Below are 15,461 nucleotides of genomic sequence, written 5' to 3' on the forward strand. Positions count from 1 at the left end.
TTATATCTTAACCCCTTTTTTGTTCTTGAAAAGACTGGGTACATATCTTTTTTAACTATAAAATCAAAGTCCAGGTAATTCAGCTGTGTTTGGAAAGGAATAATTCACTTGTGAACAAAAACAACAAATAAAGCCAACAAAAAAGAGACCAGGGGATTTAACATTTTGAGGGCTTAAAGTATCCTGAGAACATAATGCCACACAATAACTCGATAAGCGTTTGTCCACTGGGGGGTTCGATGCAGCCAATGCCTCTTTGTGAACAGATTCCTGTTTGAGGTTCCACACATTTTCTGGATTCTTCTCAATGCCCAGGCAGCCAAAGCCCACCACACCAGGCCCAAACCCTGCATACAGTCCACATAGAGGCACCATTTATTGACTGCATCTGAGGGCGAGTTTACCTAAGCAACAACATTTCTGGAATGTCACTTGGTTATGTGGACTGAGGCCGTTAAAAGGGATGGGACAGAAGCAATGATTGCCAAAGCCACTACTCTGAGGATACTGCATCCCAGTCTTAAACTTGTCTTATCAGTCCAATCAATCTTATTTTGGGTGCCAAGAAAATTTAATCTGGATGTTGGGACACATATTAAAAATAAATTGTGCACGCAGCTTTTGGACTGCTTGTACCTAACACATTGCAGAACATTACTCATAAAGTTGCAAGCTGTCACGCTGCAGAGAAAAGTTTAAATAATCGCCTGCATCAATAAAACAAAGACTTACTCAAACTCATCAATAAAACATGAACCTATGCAGTTCACTCAACTGAGCGAGGAAATCTCCCACTCAGCAGAAACTCGGTATTCACTACACTGTATTTAATACCTCTGTCTGACAAATCCAACAATAATATCTGCACAATCAATTAAATAAAGATGCATATCTTCAGATATGTCTGAACTTAATGACCTTTGGACTTTGATACATGCAAACCACATTTCCAGCCTGCTAACACAATGAATAGAAAAGGCTTGGATCAAATCTTGGCCTTGAATTTGAAACATAAGGACAGCTTTGTACTAAACTCAAAAGTTATTCCAGCATTAGCAGTGCGTCATTGCTCTGCCTTGTCCAAATGGCCAAAGATATTGCTATATCAGTTTGAGTTTTTTTAAAATACTTTTTTAATTACTATTTTACTATTCCAGCTTGGGGTCCGTTACATATGAGTCACTTATTAAAAATGCAAACAGTACATTTATTCAGGAAATACCTGCCTGTAATGCATTTTAAAGTCTCAATTAATATTTAAGTGATTTCAAACCTGAATATAATCTATTATGCACTTGGCTATGAGTAAAATAATTCATGTTTGTTTCTTATAGTACAGTTCTTCCAGATACAGACCTATTTGTCCTTAATGTCTTTGTTTTGCCCGTGTAATCCCATATGACCACGTTTTCCTGCTTCATTGAACAGACAGATGCAGAACATAATAGACATCCCACCATTAAAAAATAAATATTCAGAATATACATCCACTGCTGACCCTGATTCTAAATGAACATCCACAATGAGTGAAATGCATCAAGGCTGGGTATTCTCAGAAGCTGTACGGCCTGCTATCAGAGGCGGAGCAATGCTAATACATCTGTGGCCTTTATAAATTAGGTTACGACGCTGCCGTTGTCAGAACAATCTAATCCACACAGGGTTTGTGCTGCTCGGGTGAAGCGCAGCGTTCAGCGCACAAATGAGGTCACGGAGCACAAGAACGGATCCTTTCCTTCCTTATCTTCGCCAAACCCAGCCGCGCGATTTAGCAGCGCGTTCGACGTGCGAACGCTAAAATGTTACAGTGCAGTTTCTGGCAATTATCCTCAGGTTATTTCAAAAAGAGCCCCACGCCTTTCTCCCTTTTCAGTTAAGAGGATGGTTGATTCAGTGACATCCAGAGTAGCTTATCACGCAGGCAGATGGAACAGAACAGATGCCATTGTCTGCAAAGATTACTGATCAGTCATACAGACTCTAGAAATGGCCAGTTAGCCTTACTCTCTGACTCACGTTTTCACCCCTTGTCTTTTTTGGTATGGATACTGAACAGGCTATACATTAAGTCCCAGTTAATGACTCTGCACTTAACAAGGAAGCGAAAAACAGACATTTGCACTTGCAGTGATATTGATATGTGTGTTAGGATATAGTCATTCAGTACACAAAATTGCATTGCCTTTCAGGTTCATGTGCCCTTTGTCCACAGAAGTGAATCACAAAGGACTTAGAATATATGACAAGAATACAAGCATCAATCACACCAGATATAGGTATGCTTTGAAGTTGAGGGAAGACGGATGACAAGGCAACTGCAGGGGATGAAATGAGGGACCAATATACATTCCTACTTTAAGTTATTATCCCTTTGAGGATAATCTGAGTTTAGTGAGCACCAAATAAAAATGACTTGGGACTTAATTTTGTACACCTAATTTTGCAGCGTCCTAAAAATAGGCTAACATAATGTGAGCTGTAAATCATTATAACCAGTTCAAAGAATGAAGTTTTCAGTTAAGTCTCCTGAAGGCCAAAGGCCTCTAACAGCTATGACAGGCGCATTCAGTAGAAGAGAATAAAATGGTAGAACCAAGCCTGTTTCACAGACAGCATGATGATGGAACTGCATCATCTACTTGCACTGCATTTCCATCAAAAAAGCAAACAATTTTTTTTATTGCAGGGTCAGCGCGGCAAGAGATCTGCTTTACGAATGACGTGATCTGATCATGTGAATCTGCAAGTCAGATATTGCCATGTTTATGTGACATTATGGGAGATTTTCAATATGCCTGTTATCTAATCATTCCGCGACAGGATCTCTGCTATTCACTGAGGGCATGACTGTAATATGACAGATATTCGACATCCTGACCAGAAATCACTTATCACCATTAAAATATGGTTGTCTTGGAATTCTGAAGTTGGGCATTGGTTCAAATTTTAAATTTCAATTCAAATAATTACAACAAGTAGGTTATACTTCATTAGGATGTTTAGGATTACATTTCCTTTCATTGTTTTAAAATTAGATGGCTTTCATAATGTGTAACTGTATGAATGATTTGCGCACATTAATTCCACCTCTACCCTGGAGGCACGCCTATGAAATCAAATAAATCATGACTCACAAGAACGTTTTCAGTGTACATGGCAGGTGGACCACTTGTGAGAGCGTGCACCAGCGGGCTGGTTTTAAAGATCCTGCCGGCACCCCCATGGGCCTTTCTGCAGATGGAGTGGACCACTGAAGGAATGGACAGCTGCTCTTGGGCTGCCCAGACGGAGGGCAAGGCATTCCTCCCATCTAGTTAACAGGGATCTGTGCTGTCTCCATTAACCATCAATAATGGCACCTTCACTCCAAACATAGCTTGATTATTGGCACTCCATAAACCTCAGTAAGGAAGGTTGTTTGATGCGGGAATTGATATTTAGATTTTGATATAATGTTTATATTAAATACAATTTACTCACTCATATCAATTTATTTTTCAGTATCTTCTTACTTCAGCAAAATGAATATCAAAATAAAGTTATTCCCAGCAATATGAAATGTGGTAAGCATTCTGATATGTTTGAAACTGAAGCTCTGTCTAAATAATAATACAGTAGTTCAGATGAACATTATGAACGCACTCACAGTTTTGCCAGTTGAGTTTTTTGATTGGGCACAATCTATATTAAGAGAGGATATTAGGCAGGAAGTTGCCAATGTACATACACTGAGGGCATGACTGTAATAACACAGATATTATATATCCTGACCAGATATTCAACTCCCATTAAGTCTGCTATGTTTCAGTCTTCAAGTCTTTTACATGTATATGCATAGTCACAATTACACAGCAAATCAGAATGATTTGAATTATGCAATGATAGAGTCAGATATGTTTTCATTTAAAATGAAAAATTCAAGCTGAATATCTAATCAATGTGCCGGAAAACAACGGTAATACACACATTCAGTGTTGAAAGCCAGAGAGTGGGACGAAGGGCCAAGTGGTGTACAGCCTCCAAATTGAGCTGTTGAAGACATCCCTTAAAGTTTTAAATTGGGAAAGAAAAAAACCATCAATTCAAGAGATTATCAGGTCTAAGAGTGAAAGTGTGGTCCCAGTGTGTGAGGCTGAACTCACTGAACTCAAATACTCCACCAGCGAGCAGCCACTGGTTTGAAGGACGCTTCAGTAAAACGTTTTGTCATTAAACAAAACATGGAATAGCCTGCAAATAGGGGTTAGAATTTACACCAAACACAGGAATACATAGCCACATTGAACTGACTTCAAAGGACATTTCAAAGTAGATGCACATTGCTTTGAATCTTCCTTGCTCCAATTAACTACTGAGTGAATCATTCTATAATCTTTATGTGTCAGAGTTAATTATTTTTGTCTTTTATTGTAAACAGCATAATATGAATTATTATGATTTATCAGAGAGCCCATGCTTCCTCAGTGAGATACAGTGTATCCCTTTGTCATTCCAAAAGTGTGAGATGCAGTCTGAGGAGGTGTCTTCAGTCTATGTTGGAAGATGTTCACCGTGTCTGCTGTTCTGACCTCTGTAGGAACCTCATTCCACCACCATGATGCCAGAACCGACAACAGACTTGACCGGAAAGTGGGAGAAGCCTGACATCCCAAGGTTGCAGAACAGAGGGCCCTGGCTGCTGCATATGGTCTGATTAATCTCCTGTAGATACGTATGACAGGGCAGTATTCATGGTAGCCCTGCAGGCTAGCACTAAGATTTGATGTAAGCAGATATGGGCAGCCAGTGAAGGGCAGAGAGGAGGGTGGAAATTTAGGAGTGTTTTGAGAGGTAGTAGATCAGGCAAACAGTTCTTATTCAGAGCAATTACATAGCTTATGTTTTTACCTACCTTTTTTTGCATGTTCCTAGTGAACACTTGAAAAGTGTAGCAATATACGATAATGTTTTTTGAAAAAGGGCTTGCAACCCCTTGGTTGTAAGTTTGATTTACAGGTAGGACATTGCTGTTGTGCCCTTGAACAGGTACTTAAACTGAATTGCTTCAGTATATATCCAACTGCTTAGTGTCCACTAAATGTCTCCAATGTAAATATAGAACTAAACAGAATGTAGCTTTCAGCAATAATATGAGAACTGGATAAATGGGGTATATTCAGACATAGCAAGGATTTAATGAGCATTTGTCATTTTGTTACTGAACTAACAAAATTACAAGAAACAATCACAGTTTGAACAGTCTGACACATAAATGACCCATAAAGTGCTACAATTATACATGCACACATTTATTTAATCTTTTGTCCAGTCCAATGGCAAGAAATATGGATATTGTGAACAAACATATTGTGCTAACTACGAATGTTTTCAGACAACCCAAGTGATTTGTTTGAGTACACTGTAGCATAGGAACCCACATGCGTCACAGGATGCAGGGCACTAATTCACCATCTCACTTAAAAGGCGAGGACCTGCTCTCTGGAAAGTAAACTTGAAACTCACAAAGCTAGCAAGCATTACTGCCATTTTCCATAACACAATCAGCGAGCAGGGCCTGTCCTCAGCTGGGTTTCTGGCTTCAGCAAAGGGACATGTTCAAATGGCTCTCATTGACAACCTATTACTCACACGCTATTTTACTGCACCTTTTGGCCAGACGCCACATCAGCCAGGCTCATGAGCCTAAATATACTGTGGCCTGAAGCAGGCGGCCTCCTCTTTCCCCGCATAAACAGCAGACGCTACAGCCTGCTACCTACTACAGCGGGGACACAAACACCATTATACGCTGAGCCGCAAATAACTTTTCAGTCTGAGCAGACAATTTAGAATGGATAAAAAGGGAGATGGATTAGGTGTATGAGAGGGGCATTCTTTCTGTATAATCTGAAAAGGGAAACCCCGTGCCCTTAATTGCTTCTAATAACATTAGTTTACATGCAGAGTATTTTCATGCACTGATTCCCCCAGTGCTATGCACCTGACCTGGAAATGAACACATTCAAACTCAACCTCTGTAAGTAGTCTCCTGCTATGCAGAGCACTGGCATTACTTCCTGCGTATAACTGGAGATGAACAATGAAGAAAAAATAAAAGAACAATCTAAAATGCTCAACATAATTATGGAAAATAAATATGCAGTTACAGTGTGTTTTCACAATGCAATATAAATGTTGTACAGCATGATGCTAATTAAAATACATTTTTCCAGATTGTAAAAACAATGTGGACGGTTTATTTTTGGTTGCAGGCATGAGATTACAGGGACACAGTGTATACACAGAAACTGTACCGCCAAGTGATAGTCTTCTTCTGAGAACAAAAGAACACTGACCTCAATCCACACTCCCGCGAATGAAAGCTTCTGTACACAAACAAAGGACAAATAACTATTCATTTGTTTCTAATGGCAACATCTGCTCATGCTGGCTCCTCTTTTCAGAGAAAGCTCAGCAAGGCTTTCATGTCAATATCAGTTAATTATTCTTATCTTTTAGGATAACAGCCTCATTCTATGGAGGTTGAATAGCTATTATTTTTTTCTAAAATATGCAAATTATGAAATCGCTCGATTCCCGACTTTTCTGCATTAGAAAAGGTCTCTATCCTTCATGAAAAGAGGAGGGAAGAGATTCATGTGAATATTTTAATAAAGACGTAATTACTAATTGTCCAGAACAGCTTCACTCTAGTCTCCTCATTCTAGAATATTCCGTGGGGTGATTCATTCAACCAATTTTAAAAGAAAACTCACTCAATAGAAACAGATGTATACTTCAGAATATACCTGAGTAACTTTAGCAATTTGGAGTGATACTTTTAGAGATTGGACACTATTGGGGATTTGGTCTGTATGTCTCATGATTAAACAATCCAATAAAAATGTCAAAACACACACACACGCACACACACACGCACACACCCATACGCACACGCACATGCACATGCACGCACGCACACACACACACACACACACACACATTTTACATTTTAAAAGTGTGAAACAATGCCAATGTAGTAATGAATCAATTTAATTCCCCAGAATTGCCATGCACAATTTTAAATTAAAAGATATGAAACAGCAGCACCAGTTGTTGCATATTTTTTGTGGTTATGGTGGTTTAAAATTGAATATGAAGAAAAAACTTTCTCAGTGGGTTTTGGGACACCTGTTTGTACAGCCAGCCATGCCTGCTCTTACATAACCCTGTAGCTCCAGTGAAAGTGTACAAATCCCCTATAGCACGGGGAGGGGTCTTTGGCTTAGCGTGTGCCTTTCCCTAATTCTGGGAGGTGGGCAGTCATGGCAGAGTCCCACAAAAAAGCTGGTTTGGGTCTTGGATTTGTCTGGACCAGACTTTCTCATTTCAATTTGCAGGAGTTATGCTTAATGGTGGATTTTATTTCTATGGAGACTGAATGTACCCAGGAGTGAATCTCTAGTGAGCCTTGCATTTTCCATTTGCACAACCACAAGGGACTTTGTTTGCATAATGGATGGGCTTAAAGCGAGGGGTGGGAGTTTCTAAAGTTTATCACTGCTCCACTCAATGCAGGGTTCAGCAAAGAGTCCTTAATGAGCAGCACCTGACAGAAGGATTATCTGTATCAACACACTGATACCTTAATGATGTGTTTGCCGGGCCTAACGCACTTTGTACTCAGCGGACCACCACGAAACTCCATCAGTGCCGTGCATTATCTCCGAGCATTCACCCACACTATCTTTTTTTGCCGCTTAAAATAATTTTCAGGGAACAAAAGGAATGTGAGTAAGATAGAGACAGCAGATAGCGAAGCCTAATAATACTCCTCCTCTCAGATGCGTTTAAGCACAGTGGCTGAGAACGAGGGAGGGTCTCTTTGTGGGCGGGCCTCTGTGTGGGAGTGCGGGGGGGCAGTAGCGAGTTCGGGGGTGTGGTCCCATGGGTTACCTGGCTGATGGAAGCTGGGGGACAGTTCCCTGGCCATGGCCCGGGCGATGTCACACTCCTGGATGGCAGACAGAGCGGCATGGTCAGCAGCCTCTGCCTTGGTTCTGGCGTGTGCCGTCCTAGAGAAAGCAGAATTAGAGCCTGTCACACAAGGGAGGGCTCCCTTCCCCCGCCCCCCCCCCCGACCCTGTTTATGCACAAAAGAGAGCATGCACCCTAATTACTGGAATATGAAAAAATGCACAAGCAACCAATAGGCAAAATTACATTTAACCAAAATGTTATTTGCTATGCAATCCTCAAATGGAAGAAAATATGCCTTCCAACTATGCACATTTTTACAGACAATGAAGGCCTTCTGCATATGAAATTACAGGCACAAAAGCATGTTATGTAACCACTCCCCTCCTCCCTCTTGGGAGGTCAACTTTATTTTTGTTTTTGTATTTTTTATTTGTTTTCTTTCTTTTCTTTTATTTAATTGCAACTGTAATTTAAAAAAAGAACATAATTAAGCCTCCGTGAGGGAGGGATATAACAAAAAATACAAAAAATAGCAATACATTTAAAAAACAACAAGAAAAAATTGCTAGAGAAGGGAGAAAGAAAAAAGCAGTCAGGACAGACAGACACAGACAGGATATAGACAATATATGACAATATTGAGGATATTTATATTTATCATATTGTGCATGACCTTCCTTCCTGTTAGCACAAGGCTAGCACACAGATAACATAGATACAAATTCTCCACACAGTGGGACACAAAATAGCCAAGACTATAACACACACTGCTTAGCTAACATTTTGATTTCTGCATTTAAGTACTCTAGAACAAGTAACAACAATGTGATTTGCAGATGAAACTTCATACAGCAAGAATGATATTAAGCTTTACATTCAGGACTTTTATAGGTTAGTGAAACAAAATGTTTTCCAGCATGGATACCTCAATACAACAAAGGTAAAGAACAACATCTGAATTATAAATTTCCTACAGCGAACTTATCCTTTAACGTAAAACGATTCTTAAGAATGTGGCTGTCCGCCATTCCTTGTAACTATAATGATACCGAAAGACTACCCCATTTGCTAAAATTACTTTTGGTAACATGAGTAACCTGAATCAGATTGTATGAATCCAGAACTCTTAGCAGGGAAAATACAGAAATTTTTTTTCTTTAGTATTATTGCTGAGCCCACTTTATATGACCTGTGGTTTTTAGTTTTATCTGAATGAGTATGACAGACAGCCCCCCTGAGTGCTCTGTCAGTGCTGTTGGGAGAGGGGCCTCGTGGAACTCACTGACTTCTAAGTTCTCATTCAAATCAAACCCTGCTTTTCCAGATCAACCTGAGATGTTCCAGCACAGTCTCATTAATCTGAGCCTGGAGGCTCTCTTCACTCTACTCTTCCTTTGGTAAAGTTATTACCACAGAGTGGTAAATAAACACACACATGTTGCTGAGTCAAATGAATCCAGGCAAAATTATGCTTTTGGAAGCTGGTGGGATTCAAAGTCTCTTCCCTGGTGCGGTCTGACATGATTGAACAGGTTGCTATAAGCCTTAATTCAGAATGTAATCCATTCATTAACTGTGTGCATTTCAATGATGAATACTTATGCAAAGTACTGGCCCAAATATTAATCAAATGCAAAGCTTTCCATTTTTGGAGGACTGGCAAATTACAAAGACTACAGAACGCAAGGCTAAGCAAGACATTTCTGATGAAGCAATGCAAGAGTTAATCGACTCTTCTGGACTAAAAAGAACCAAAGGTGTGACCAGATTCTGGAGGGGGCTATACAAAAGTCTAATGGATTTTGGAATCCTGATGAACACAGCATTCCAACTAAGCAGCATTATGAATGTTCACACATTAGGGACAAGAGATTTCTCTTTTAAAGAGCTCGTCCCACGAAGGGACAAAACAAATTCTGTAAAATGTAGTGGATTGATATTACACTGTGCTTTTATTAGAACCTGCCTAAAACAGCGAGGGGTCATGTGATCAATGCAGATGGTGCATGGAATTAAGATGACTCCATTACGTAGTACCATAGATTCAAGTATGGTTCAATTTTCTTTTTTTGGAAATTCTATTATGATGATGTTCATGTTTGCGACTTCTTTAAAACCCTCAGATAAATAGGTGGCCTGTTCAGTGACATGCAAGAAGAGTGAGACATTAAAATGTATGAGAGACCATATGCTGTCGGATACTTTCCTCTGGAGAGATACATCATCCCTGGCACAAAGGAGGTTACTGTGCAGAACAAGGGGGTATGCAGCTTGCACTCTGATACATGTCTGGAAATGTAGCAAGGAAGCAACGCAGCTTTCTATTTATAAAACAGAAAGCGACGCATCCAAACTGGGTTTAATATTTAAATCTCGGGCTGACGATGGGATGTGAGCTTTTCCAGATTCCAGAAAGGGCATCCAAGAGAGCAAAGACAGCAGGAAGTGGCAGAATGGAGGCGCTGTACCAAGCACCTGTCAGGATAGCAAATACGCAACTACCTTCACTCGCAGAATGCAATTTTCTACCAAAAATTTCATGAAATTGTGTTGCTCGCAATTTCCAAAAAAACATAATCCGTCACCACACCAAGTGTGGCCTTCAAATTGCTTGTACGGTGTAGGAGGACAAGACCAATACATTTCAGACCTGAGATAAACGCTCATCCCCTTGATTCCCATACAGATATTGAATTGATTTTGAAATACCCATCACTGCAAGAATAAATTGCACTGTGTGACATGCTTGACTTAGTCTGAACATCATATTTTACGTGAAATGAGCCCCAGGCTGTGATACCTACTCGGAAGAATCTTGTCACCTGTTCACTGACAGACAAAGCTGAGATTTCAGCATTCGTTCTATTCATTGCTTCCAAAATTTCAACACTACACACTCCATTTAGCAATTTATATTCACCGAGTCTGGCTATGAAGAGTCAAGCCAATTTGAAATCTTCTCTGTACAACAGTAAAGAAATGATTAAAGCAGCTAATAGTTTTCCTTTAAGCTGCCCAGGTTGTAAAGATTTAAAGGCTAAGGTGTGCATAGCAAAGCAAATACAAGGCTCTTATAGGCTAATAAAAACTAACAGAACGTGAACTGGATAACCATTACCATGGGGATTAATGAAAATTAATATTTTAACAACTCTCCAGATGACTTAAAACCCCGAAAGCACCCTGTCAATACTCTTTCCAGAAGCAGTGTCAATTTTTTGAGCGCTCCCTTCAAGACTTTAGTGGTATTTAAAACTACAGAGGTATGCATATTAGCACCTCTCTAAATTTAGCGTGTTCTTGAATTTCACCCCCTGCGTGCGGCGTCCTTTCTGGTCCTCCTCGTCAACCTCGGCTCGGTGGGCTGTCTTCTTGAGGCACGTCCTGTCACTGCTGGGGGCAGTGGCCTACTTGAGGTCCCTCTGTCACATATGCTGACACAGTTCTCTCGGAAGCTCTTCCAGGGCTTCGCTCCCGCCGCTGGAGCGCATGTGCCGGTATTGCCATCCGGAGCACGGGGGCCAGCCTGAGACACATACTTCAAATGAACCTCGGCCTCCTTGGTCTGGTCTGCCACGGTCGCGGTTAGATCCAGACTAGTGGAGCTGGCCGCGATCCAGGATCCAGCCAGCACTTAAGCGCCTGTGACATCAAGGAGGTACACTCTGACATTTTGACTGAAATGTGGCTCACCAACAGCCCACAACATGGACGTAAAATGAAAGCAGTTCAACAGAGCAGCTACGCCACGCTTTGACAGCCAATGGCAGTCTTGGAGAAAGAGAGCCATTGATACGAATGTGAGAAAATAACTCGAAAATAACATGAATGCCCGATGACTGCTGAAAACATTTCATTTTTTATGAGGTAGACTTTCAAAGGGAAAAACTATCTATGCTGATGATAAAAGTAGGTATAGAAGTGATTTGTTGACATTTTAATGTACATGGCATGCATGCAGTATAGACATAAACACGTACATATGATTGGAATAACAAAATAATATATAAGGTGAAAAACAGCATGTAGCCCAACAATAATAAACAAAAAGATGATTACTTTATCTACCTTATATTGGATCTAATACTGTTACTCTAATACAGGGCAAACAATAAGAAAACCACACACTTTTTTGACGTATGTATGTAATGAAATATGATGAACGTCATGATTAACCTTCCGGAATGCAGTATATGTCAAAATTTAGTGACAGCAGTCACATCTAATTTGAGCAGAGAATGTGTTACCATGATTTCATGTGCAAGGGCAGGAAACCTAACAGATGTAATTTTCGGGTAGAAACAGCGGCAAGCGGAAAAAAGAGAGGAGAGGAGCGAATAATGCAACTCTCTGGCTACGGGCCGACTAGACAGCAGCACAAAAGAGAGGGCAGGGCGACAGAAAACTGCATGACAGAAAACACACCCTGCATTCGCTTGCGGAGGAATGCCAGAGGTAAATGGGGTTGCCAGCTGAATGCTTAGAAATAATGGATGAACCAAGTGAATAATCACATCCAGACAATGAATCTAAACTGAAAGTACAGAATACAAAGTACAGTGCATAGCATGTTTGTTCACTTGTCTGGTCACTTTCGTGTTTAACCTGTTCTGTACTTTGCATTAAAAAAAGCCTGTAGACCACATCAATGTGTCCTACAATTGTGTGCTTTTGTATCATTTGCACTATACGTCGAAAGACAATCAACTTAAATGAAACATTTGAAATAAAGCCCAACTGTGCCACTGCATGGAATATGAGACAACTTGTTTGTTAAACAATAAATGTGCATTACTTTCAATTTGTGCACTTTTCCTGTATCCAAGGATACTGGATACTGCTTCATGCTACAGCGAACTCACCTACTCACTCACCCACTCACTCACCCATTGTACAAGAGAATTCTTAATCAATAATAACTGATTCTAATCAATAATACTGAGGTCTAGGCAAAATGCCATTTTTAATGTATTTAAAGACAAAGATGATCCTTGCATGACCTGTCTTTCATAACTTTCATATTATATAATTCCATGCTTATGATTCAACATAGAAAAGAGGGACATTTTTTGAGGGGCAGTTTTTGTTTTAGTCTTTGTTGATTCACTACTATTAAATTGCAATAATGAATGATCATGCAATTCTGTTTTGTAAGGCATGGCTGAATCCATGATCTTCAGTATTAGGGCATAAGACAGGTAAAGACAAAAGGATGCTCTGATCACTAGGTCATTTGGGTTATTCAAAGCTGGCAGGACATTCTACAGCCAATTAAAATGAATGCATTAACCACAATAAATAAAAAAATAAAATAAAAATCTGACCATGTGGAACATGCATCACATTTGTAAATAGAGCAAAAATACAACACATTTTGAATTCCATTGTTGGCACTGCTGCTACACCAACTGACATTTTAAAAACATGATAATCAAAACTATTCATCCTTGACATGACAATATATTCCCAGATTTGAAACAGCCCTAAAAATACAAAAAGTAAGCCAACGCCAAGGTATTTTTTATGTTAAAGTAAAGGCAGATGTGCTTCAGAGTCAGGTGAATATAGGCATTGATTACAATGGGAAACACCCAGAACGCTAGCATTTCTGTGCGGGTTAATCCTTTGATCTGTGGTGCACTTGGTAAAGAGGCCGTAATGGAAGCTTCCCTGTGAGGAGTCCTGGCCTTGCCTGCCTGTGGTCCTGACAGGTGCAGTCTGGTGCTGTGTCATGCTGGCACACTGGCCTGCACTGTGTGGCAGGTGTGAATGATACTGTGAAACAGGGCACATTCTTGGTGAATCAGTGTCTTACCAAATACTAAACCTCGAGTGTTGTGACCCTGCTGGTTGCCCTACTAGGTTTCTATGAGCAATGAATTTACTCCTTGAACATTAGCAAACCAACTTCATATACAAAAATGACTTAAATTAATATATCAGAACAAACGCAGTGTTCTTAGCTGGAGTACAAATATGAATACATAACTTTATTGTCCACAAAGTGCAAATTTGCCTTTGAAGTTACTATGACACTGACCTAAAGACTGTGCCTGAGCTGCAGCAAAGACACAGAGGTGCCACTGCTGATCTCTAGTTCCCATTTAGGACCCTAATAGAATTTGGGTCAAAAGAGGCGTCATTCATTATTTCATTACTATTACCCCTTAACAGTTCTTCATGCATGCTACTGAGCTGCTCCTGCAGCTTCCCAATTATGTTATAAGCTATATCAACTATTCTCTGCAACTTATTCTTCCTCTCAGGGTTCAAATGTTCAATGTTTAAACCCCTAGAGCACAGAACTGCATTAACTAGAACAGATATTGATGTCTGTCTATCTGTCTGTCTGTCTGTCTGTCTATAAAAATGTTTACACAGTGATACTCTCTGAATATATTTGTTAGGTGTAGAGTAGCACTATAGTAGTCTTTCAAGCAGGGCAATCTATTCAGTTAGCACTGCAGCTTGAATGGTTGAATAATACAACTGTGATAAAACAATGTGTGGCTTATTTCCATATAAGCTAAGATGTTAATCAGCTGATAATATAATTTCTGTGGTACATATCCTTAGTGTGGAATTTCTGTTGAAAAGTGTAAAGCCACAAATAATCAATCTTCTTTTAAGTGTGGCATGGAACACTTTCTATTACCCCTATGAACTGTACTTTAGTGATAGGAGAAGATGTATTTGGCAACATTTTGAATTATGCTGCAATAACAATACAGTACTGTGCTGTAAATCACATTAAAGACAGAAATGTCTGACATAACTTAGAAACTGAACATGTGTCTCAAATAAAGACGAGAATCAGAATGATAAAATAACCAGGAGCCAGGCGGATGCTTCTCTGTGGCTCAGAGCCCTGCTATCAAGGATGCAGTGAGTTTGCCCCCAGGAGCTCTTATGCAAGCTTCATAAAATATGTGTGGAATTAATAAAGCTCAGGGACACTGCAGTGCACTCATTTTATCTTTGTTTCCCCTTAATGAGTCACATAAGCAAATTCTACTGCATATATATATTCCAGACATTATTATTATTATTTTATTTTTTTATTGGGCTAGAATAAAATGCTTTGTATTTATCCTGTAGACCTGATAAAAGAAACTTCCAATGGTTGACCACCATTTCTTAAAAAAGCTCAGTAAATGATGATATTTGGAATGAAAAGGAATAGCTGTGAGTAAAAATGATGTTTAGCTTGCAGCGACGTAGCTAGTGTGGAAAACTAAAGAGTGGCTGAAGAGATGACTAGAACAATCACCATAGCAACTCTCGAGCACTTGGCCAGGCAGTTCAACACATCATCTGGCCTGTGTAATGAATTAATCCAGCATCTACAGTGAAACGTACAGGGCCTCAAGCAGTATAGTAAACACTAGGAAGAAAAAAGGGTACCCCTCCTCATTCTCTGTGAGACCACACTTGTTCCAGCAAAGATGAAATAATCATTTCAGTATATTACACTCAGTATATGTAACACTCGCTTAGCACAC

The 15,461-nt window shown here is 39.8% G+C and overlaps 1 protein-coding gene across 4 annotated transcripts in view; it reads right to left on the bottom strand.

Annotated features, from left to right (window-relative positions):
- Window positions 1-15,461, bottom strand: part of jph1a (junctophilin 1a) — a 37,787-nt gene that overhangs the window by 6,620 nt on the left and 15,706 nt on the right. For 3 of the 4 annotated variants that reach the window (XM_035414865.1, XM_035414866.1, XM_035414864.1), the window contains exon 3: window positions 7,936-8,054. In XM_035414865.1, coding sequence (XP_035270756.1) covers window positions 7,936-8,054 — 119 coding nt within the window. Of the gene's footprint in view, window positions 1-6,154; window positions 6,366-7,935; window positions 8,055-15,461 lie in introns of those variants that run through there. The other variant, XM_035414867.1, reaches the window with a different exon arrangement.

Source organism: Anguilla anguilla, chromosome 4 (genome assembly GCF_013347855.1).
Source record: "Anguilla anguilla isolate fAngAng1 chromosome 4, fAngAng1.pri, whole genome shotgun sequence".
Classification (NCBI taxonomy): Eukaryota; Metazoa; Chordata; class Actinopteri; order Anguilliformes; family Anguillidae; genus Anguilla; species Anguilla anguilla.